The sequence below is a fragment of the Ranitomeya imitator genome, chromosome 4 (assembly GCF_032444005.1).
Source record: "Ranitomeya imitator isolate aRanImi1 chromosome 4, aRanImi1.pri, whole genome shotgun sequence".
In the NCBI taxonomy this organism is placed as follows: Eukaryota; Metazoa; Chordata; class Amphibia; order Anura; family Dendrobatidae; genus Ranitomeya; species Ranitomeya imitator.
The window spans coordinates 488,203,963-488,213,407 of NC_091285.1; the positions used below are offsets into that span (position 1 = coordinate 488,203,963).

The following is a 9,445-nucleotide window of genomic DNA, read 5'->3' on the forward strand; positions in this document are numbered from 1 at the left end:
TCCCAATATCTACTATTGACAAGAAGGGTTGTAACCCCAGCTCCTCTCTGGAGCACCCTTACCAACATGAATATCTTCCTTCTGCAAGGATCCACCGACATTACACTTTTAGCAGATTTCTGCACAAGAGTAGTGCCTAATGAAGTGTGTTAGATATGTAATTAAAACACAATGAACACAGAACGAAGATATACTGACCAATGCATAACTTTGGCCCAATACAAAACTTGTAACAGTAAACTGGAATATTTTTAATATTGGTTAAATATTGTTTCCCTAAGGAGTAGGGAGGCCTTCACTAAGGCCCAGATTTGATTGCTACCTTGCACCCCCTATAGCTAGATCCAATGCAAAAATACAGCTAAGAATCTTGATAAGTTTGTATTACTCTGGATATACATTTAAAAGACTAAAGATGGAACGGACTGCTTGCTTGGTATGTACTGTCTTGTATTTTTTTGTTACATCCAAAGTCCATTAATTTACACACCAGCTTCTTAAATATGTGCAAAGCGTCTGTCAAGTTGACAATTGTTAGAAGTTCCGAAATAAGATTGTGGCTCTAGACAATCATATTTGACAAAAACATTTTATATTAAAGCAGACCATCATTTAGCCATGCAAAACAAAGGTTAAGATGTAAGATTAGCAGCAATTAAACAAAATAAGAATATATACAACATACACATTATTGATTAAATGACCTTTTTATTCTTTTGGTCATCAAACCACATAAGAGGTATTCCCATCTCTAAGATCCTATCCTAATATGTAGTAAGTGTAATAATAATAATAATATTAGCAAATACCTCCAATTACACATTTAGTATAGTTTTTCTGATTTGCTATGTCTCTTTCATCATGTGCAGGCATTGCAGGACCTTAGGTATCCATTGCTATGACCACTAGCAACTAGCTAATTTGGAGGTATTTGCTAATATTATTAAAATTACACCTACTACTTATTGGGACATGATCTTGGAGATGGGAATTTTCCTTTAAATGGCATTGATAGCTAAATTAACATTTAGTATTCATTTTAATGATGCGTAGGCCAAAGTTATAAAAATATATACTGCACATGTAAAAATATGATCTGCACTTATGTATAACTAAAATCTAGGAGGGCTTTTAATGATGAATATATTTGTTTGTGTAGCACTCATAAAAAATGCCTTAAAGACTAATATTATGAATACTGTCACAAAGTCATTGTGTAGTGTAATAATTACTTTATTATAAGCTTGTGACTGACATAGCGCTACCTCTTTTTAGTGATTAATTATAGAGCTATCTTATCCTTAATTTATCTAAGGCTATCTTTGTAAAAGTTGAAAACCACTAACAAACTTTACAAAACATAGGGGACGTTTTAAAAAAAAATGTAAGTACCTCCTGAAAGGATTCTTTCTTCAAGTTCGGCCATTTCTTTCTTGTAAGCCTTCATGGCAGCCTCCTTAAAACTTGGACGAATCCGTTTTTTCTTTGGAACCTCAAATGATTTCTCAGGTATGTTTTTGTTCTCGACATCGTTTTTAGAATCCTCTGTTATATCGTACACGATTGCACATTCAGGTTCTATTATATCCTCAGGAGCCAAGTCATCATATGGAATGTTGTATTCATCCATTTGTAAACCAGAAAATTCTGGGTCATAGGCATTGTCATCATATTCTTGATATTCTTGCATTTGCTCAAGATTTTCATTTGTATTTGTTCTGTTTTCAAGTTTGGCAAGAACTTGTTCCATCACCTCCACATAATCGCCTCCATTGTCGTTACCAGCTATAGATTCACCATAATCAATGTCATCATCTGCTTTGTAATAGTATGGTTCTGTGTACACATCAGAATCTAGAGTAGTGCTGGATTCATTAGCTGTAGATTGTGATAAAGTGCGGAATCTGCCCATAAATGAAGAGCCACTTTCATCATAGCCACTTAAGCTCTGTGTGCTTTTACTCCATACACCTTCTAGAGCTGATTTAGCACGCTGAAGAGTAGAGCCAAACTTTGGAAAGCTGAAGGTTTTATCTGAAAGATCAATGCTCAGTCGGCTATGCCATGATTTTGGAGGCGCATCCTCTGAGTCATCACTTTGCAGCTCACTCTGACTGCGGTACATCAATGGCATTCTTCCCTGGCTCTGATAAATTTCATTGGCATTTGCCTCCAAGTAAGCTTCATATTCACTAGTCCATTGATTTTGTGACACACTGGAGATTTCAGGACAAGAAGGAGAATTGCCCTCTAACGTGTAATTGTAGTTTTCTGTGTTATATGGAAGATCTGTACTTTGGCACTTTTCATAATTGTTTGCATAAATTTCCATTTGTTGATCTGTAGGGCAGTTGACATTATAGGCAAAACCATGTTGTGTCGATGTATCAAGTCCAGAATCTGTACCTTGTTCTAAATGGTGCCATTCTTTCCATGGTGACAAATCACCATGCAAAGAAAGTTGAGAGTCACTATAGTGACTGCGGTCTCCTGAAGCACAAAGTATCCCATTGCTGACACCACTGTCAACAGTCTCGGTGTTCTCTATTTCATTCTCTTCATGGTAAGGCTCTGCATCATTACTAAAAGCTTGCTCTTGGGAGCTTGCATACCAATTTGATGAATTATCTTCCGGTCTTCTCTGCCAGAGTTCTCGATCAGAGGAAGATAACAAAGAACTTCCATTTGTTCTTATGAAGTATTGGTTTTCTGAAAAATCCTCAGAGTAAGACTGACATAACTTTGAAAAATCAGATTCTGACCGACTCAGTTTTGGTGTAGAAAAATCAGTTTGTGAATGCCACAAAGGAGTTGAATCACTGTAATATATTTTGTTTTTTTCCAAGCTATCAGATACAGGCGACTGGAAATTAAGGTCTCCATAATCATCTTTACTTTTATAAGGGACCTCTTCAGATGTTCTGTGAGGTTTTTTATTATGAGATGAATGTCCACTTCTTTTACTCTCATTTGATTTTATCGGAGCTTCAGACTTGGAAACCATGGCATAACTATTTCTGTTTATGTCTGGTTCCAACTCTTTATCGCTGTCTTCATGAGATTCCCATTCATCATGATTAATCTTTTGCTCCACAGCAGAAAATTTCATGTCCATACTCTCATATGTCTGGGACAAAGGAAGTGGCTTTTCTTTTTTCACTTTTAGTTCATGGGAAATAATGTCTGTAGAAATCCCAATTCCAGTTCCCTTCAGTTTATAACATTTTTTTAAAACTAAATCTCTGTCTTGTTGTGTAGCAAAATAGACAAGAATTGGTCTGGGTTTTGCATTTGGGCACTCTCTTTGTTGCCCTAGTCTGTGAGCAATTTCAATTTTCATATTGTTTTGTGCATCTGAAAATCCCATTTTTTCTATTAAAATTCTATAAACAACATTTTCACATAGTTCATTTTTTTCTTCAGGCACATTTAAAAACCTAAGACTAAGTTTACTACTGTGATGACCTATCTGCTTAATGTAGTCATGGATATCTCTGGTTTCTCTTCTTGACTGTACAAACCCTGAACGTAACTGTTCAATTTCACTTTGCACAACCTCAACGCTGCTAGAAATTTCATCAATTGATTGCTTCAAAGAATTGACATGACCTCTTAATTCTGACAATTCAGTTTCAATTTGACTTATACCTTGAAGTTCTTTAAAGATCATTTCCATGACATCATGTGTTTGACTTATGCAACCAGTGGAGCTAAAGCCAGGCTCAATTGCATTGGTTTTCTGCTGACGCACTGTTCTGTCTAAAGACTTGCTTCGTAATCCCCAGGTTTTTTTCCATGTGCTTACTTCTGAATCTGAGGAAACACACTCCTGACTCTTCTTCCATTTTCTAAGCTTGCGCAAAGCACCCATTTTTAGGCTGTGTAATGTACGTTCCCCATCTGAGCTTCCATCAGAAGGAGCTAGACTGTTCATGCTTTTTCTGTTTCGCCTTACAGGCATGGTCTGTGATGAGAATTCCTTGGTTGTACTACCAGCCCTTGTTTCACTTAAAGATTCTGAATAAGAACTATCAAGAGAAGATATTTCGTGAAAAGCATCCTCATTATTATTGCTAGCTAGAATAATATTATTTTGAAGCCCATTGGCAATAGCTACTCTGTAACTGAATGTTGGAGAAAGTGAAAACTCCTTCCTAGAAGTATCTTCTTCAGTTGATAGGTTGCAAGAAGAAGAACACTTGGCAATTTTTTTTACTTTACTTTTGATCGTAATTGAAATATTTGGATTTTTGATTAGGCCAAATTCAGAAATATCCTGTTCCTTTTTGCTTGGACTTTCTTTCTTTTTTGTAGGATTCCCCAATTTCTTTGCAAACATTCCTTTGCAAAGCTTATATATATAAGAGAAGATCAGGCTCTTCAATAAGGCAGAAACCATCAGGGGAACTTTATATTAACTATCTTTGCAAAAAAACAAGTATCTGTAGCTCCTGAGCAAGATTTGTATGTCCACAACATTAAGCTGTAGCAGAAGCAAACACGTGTACTTGTGTTAGAATGTATGTCCTACGGAAGGACCAGACACCGTCTGCTTCTCATGACGTCCGGAAGTATCTGCAATGAAGGCAGTTTAAGGATCACTGATTCATACAGTACAAATCACAGTTGTGGATAATAAAGCTACACAGTATAGTAAGCATAGCATGCAGCGCAATTACCTTAACAGCTGACATGTAAAGCAAAGAGCGGTTGATGGTGTAAGGTCTACATTCATGAGAAATAATTTTGTAACATGATCTTTCATGATGATTCAGTTGAAACTGGTATACAAATAGAAGTCCCAAGACTTAAGAAGAAATAGAGTGGATCCATTCTCTATTGAATTCTCAGCCAATCATGTGTCAAGAGGTAGGCTTTGGAATACAACATGCAAATAGGTTCTTATTTGAGTTTTTCACAACATTAGACCTTACATCATCTTCCTTTATAATAGTTCAAGCAAAAAAAACAGTGAAGTGTAAAAATCAACCAAATTCACCTATTCAACAGTGGTTATAAGTAATCCAAATGAATAAAAAATACAAAACAGCTAAAACATTACATAAAACAGGAAGTATATTTACAAAGGTCATTCAACAATTACACTTCTGATTGGATTTTGTGCTATAATCGAATGTCACAATAAATATGCATTACATAGATTCAGTTTCCAGGTACACCACAGTCCTAAGTGGTCAACCGTTTTTTTTTATTAATCTCTTGGTTAATAAGGTACAAAGATAAAATAATTTTTCAGGTAACTCATAGCAATTTTAAATAGTTATTTATGTTTTTTTAAACTGATGGCATTTGTTAAATTCACTTGTAAAAATCATATTCACTGCAGGTTTTAACATATGAGTAGTTCAATCAATTAGCCATAATCCCTTATGACTCAGACGATTGTCATTAACAAAAACAGCATCTCACTGCTACTCAATGAATCTCTATAATGAGATGTACAGCAGGTCATCTTTTACTAAAAAATAAGTTAATTTCTAAAAAATTTCTTAAGAAATATAACTGACGTTTTGCTATCTTCTCATTGTCTTGAGTTTGACTCTCAGCTCAAGATCCAAATCACAGCTTTGTAAATAGACTTCTATATACTGAACAACGCACTAAAGAGCTTCCAACTGAAACTATGAGACTTCACTTTTTGGGCATTACCAGTTTACAAATGAATTTACACATGGACCACACACACAAGACATCATGGTTCAACATAGCTGGTAATTTAAATAATACATTTCTTCAACTGGAACATTGGCAAAATATTAAAAAGACATACGTACATGTGAAAGCTTAACCAATATGACCACCTGAAAGCCAGACAACACAAAGATTCATTATTGAGCAATGCCAAGGTATATAGAAGTGTCAAATATACATTAGTCTGGAATAACACTGGAACCAAAACAGTTGTATGCATTAATGAAACTATTTCTTTCTGTGTTCGAAACCATGTCACTTGTACTTTAATTGATCACATGTCTTTTTAAACACTATGTGGCCACATTCTACAGGGAATGGGAAAGATTTGTGATAAGTGGAGATAGAATAGTATTGTTTTTAACACAATCAGTACAAAAGTAGATCTGGGTTCCATGAGAGGCTTAACAAAAGTAATAAACTATTATGTGCCTGTATTTAAATAGTCTAGTAAAGAAATCTCAGACAGAAACAGAAAAAGTTCTGGAAATGTTGCGTGTTTGGATCATCAATGTATTGTATAATTTTCTATAGTAGGGTCATCAGCATAGCACACGTAATGAGGGTGGTGCTTAGGTCAAGCTACAGTATTATGGCCCTAACTGACCTCAAACATGGCATCCCCCAATTATAGTTATTCAGAATTCCTTCATTTCTTTATTCACATTTTTAAAGCTCTACAAGTGACATAAACGCACATTGAAATGAAGCATTTGGGCCCTACTCATGTGTTTAGAAATATATCTACTTTTAACATGCTGCTTGCAGTAGAATTGAATGGAACTTGTCCTATTTCTTTACATTTCATTTGCCTTTACATTAATGGTTTGTCTCTCAATAGTTAAGACCAAAGTAAATTTAGCCTTGGATACAAACTGATTTTCATGTCTACATGAAATGACTGAATTATGTAGTTTTTATTCTGAAACTATTGCCTGCTGTGGCGTGGGAAGTTTGAAAACTCAGAGCATTTGAGCATGAAGCGTGGTTGTCAAAGTAGTCTATATCTCAATATCTTATTCAATAGGTAAAGGACAATGGATGAGTAAAGAACGCTCTTAAACCTATTAATATGGTTACTTAACTTGTTTAATTATATAGCATTTTATTTTCTAGTTAGATCAATTGTATATTGCTACAATGTTTTATATATTTGACAGGTCTACTTAACAAACATGACAAGTCTGTGAGTAGCTTCAATGGCTGTAGAACTTTCTAACCTTTTAGAGTGCAAACTACTACTTCATAGTGACTAACGCTTAGTCATAAGGTGTCCTATTCTATGAATTGTCAGTTTTTATGCTGTATTGGCTTTAATGAACCTTTCATTATTTATTGGAGCATTTTGGTAAGAAAACGTTACAATTAATGCTCTAGGATTTACATAAAACCGTAAAGAAGACGTTATACAGAAGCATCTAGACCACCACTGTTTTTGATTTCTGTAGGCCCTACTATAGAAAATCGCTGTACACAGTATATCAATCACTTCTCATTATCAGGAAGATTGCTGGGATTCCCACTTTCTGATGGGTTGGCGAAGGGACAGCACAGTCACATTAACGCCTGCAAGTCACATTACATCAGGCAAATCCAATCTGCATTCTTGGCTAGCTGAATACAGATGAGCATAGGAAGATTGGATTTTGAGATCAAAAGAAGTCAAAGCAGCATATAAATTTTTAAGCAGACCAGTGGCATCAGCCTCCCATGAGCCAGGAGTCCCACTCTAAATAATGGCTATGCCTAATGCTGGACTCAGGTGTTTGATATTTTTTTTGTGCAACCAAACATATGATTAGTGTTAACAGCTTGCTGCCAGCCAAACAGCAGTAACCCTTTACTTTGCTAGAGTCTGCAAAAAATATCAGGCTCGGTTATGCTCAATTCTGATTATTAGAACAATTTTTCAAATAATTTAGTGTAACAATATTAGATAAAAAATTCAAGTGGGAAGGGTCAAAACAAGTCAGAATTTGTGAATAATTGACATTAATTTACTAAAATGCCATAATGCAGGAATCAAAATGGATTTTCAGATGTTTTCCCCTTTAAATTGACTTTGCCATGGTCTAGTGGAGCTCGCTTCCACCTCAAAGTGCTAATTGTTTCCAGCTTTCTTATCGTGTTCGGCACAAATCACAATTTAATCTCAATGACAATTGCTCAAGAGAATAATCTACAGGATACTGGCACTGATATTTTCAGATAAACTGCAGGGTGTTCATCTTGAAAGATTAATCAAGAAGCAGAAATGCATAAGCATCTGTAAATCTCAATTTAATACTAATCCTTTGGTGAACTAGAAAAAAAAAAGTATTTCACATTAGTAGAGCAGCAGCAGCTCCACCAAACGATGCCTGCTTGACATGATGCTCAGCCATAGGCAACAGATCTGTGTGTGTAGTAGAGATAGTGTGCAGAGCATCGCAGTTCTACGCTCTCCCATGAGTGCTTGATTCTTAAATTCTGTGCTGTCCTTAAGGTGTGCTACTTAGTGTGAATGATGACCTAGATAACTGTGCATTGTACGCCAAGCGACCAGTGTAACCAGGAGGGAATCATTTACACAAAATCCGATTTGAAGCCCTTACATATTTCTAAAATACATGACCGAAATGTCTCATCAGTTATACAGAATCTCCCTCCATCGACTCATCATACTTAGACAATTGTAGTTTTTTCCGCTATGAACTTTGCATGCTAATGTGGAAGTACATGTTACGTAAACATTACTATGATAGTACTTTCCCCCCGACATTAGTGGCCGTGCAAGCAATAGCTGGTAGACCCCTGGCTGGGAATTGCTAGGTGCATGCTAGAAATATTAAATATCTTGAATAACATAAATGTGTAAAACATACAAGTTCAGCAAATGGAGAATATTTGGGAAAAGAGATACATACCTGTCACCAATCTCTTCTCAAAAGAAAGAAAATTACATACCACTGGTTCTAGAGCACATTTTTTTCCTTTTTTTCCATTGCTACCTTCCTATTTTCCATTCATCCACAGCATGTTACAATACAACATGAAGCTGCTTCACAGTGGTTTGACTCAAGTGCAGTCAGGCATGTTGCTAGTCTGCAATGGTATCTGTTCCTCTAAATTCCGCCGTGCTCTCCTGGCTCCACCGTCAAATGCATTTTTATAACTCCTCCTGCTATTTCTATCTATCAATAACCGAGGCTTTATTTATACTGCGTGTCGGAGATACCAAAACAGGAGTCAGATTCCCACTTCTGCGAAAAGGGAGAAAGAACTGATGGCAGTAGACATCCTAGTGGTTTCTGAGCTGGGAACTTCACACATCGCTGTTCCTTCTGCCTGTGGTTCTGAATGCAGCATTCACTGCAATAGCCACAGCCCACCTCTGTTGAAAGCAGCCCCTCCACTTCCCAGAAAAAAAAAAAGAGCGAGAGCGAAAGAGAGACACACACAGGCTTAGTGAAAGTCCTTGCTCACACATCAAACAACACAGGATGCACTGGGGAAGCCAGCAGGTGCATCACTGGCCCCACCACCGATCGCAGGCTCAAGAACCGCCCCTAGCTTGTAGAGGAAATCTGGTTGCTAGGACCATGTCTCAGCTAACCTTTCATTTATCACAATAACGTGACCACGAGTGACAAGTGTGCAGCCATTTCTTTCAGCAGAGTCCTTTCAGTGTGTCGGGATACTTCAATAAAAAAGCTGATAGATGCTTCAGAGATTGTTGAGGCATGACTGATGA

At 36.5% G+C, this 9,445-nt stretch overlaps 1 protein-coding gene across 1 annotated transcript in view; it reads right to left on the reverse strand.

The window, feature by feature from the left end:
• UNC13C (unc-13 homolog C) overlaps positions 1-9,210 on the reverse strand; it is a 1,145,854-nt gene extending 1,136,644 nt beyond the window's left edge. The window contains exons 1-3 of the mRNA XM_069765967.1: positions 8,619-9,210; positions 5,796-5,822; positions 1,393-4,575 (exon numbers count right to left, since the gene is read on the reverse strand). Coding sequence (XP_069622068.1) covers positions 1,393-4,399 — 3,007 coding nt within the window. The 5' untranslated portion in view covers positions 4,400-4,575; positions 5,796-5,822; positions 8,619-9,210. The remainder of the gene's footprint in view (positions 1-1,392; positions 4,576-5,795; positions 5,823-8,618) is intronic.
• Positions 9,211-9,445: the final 235 nt, after the last annotated feature.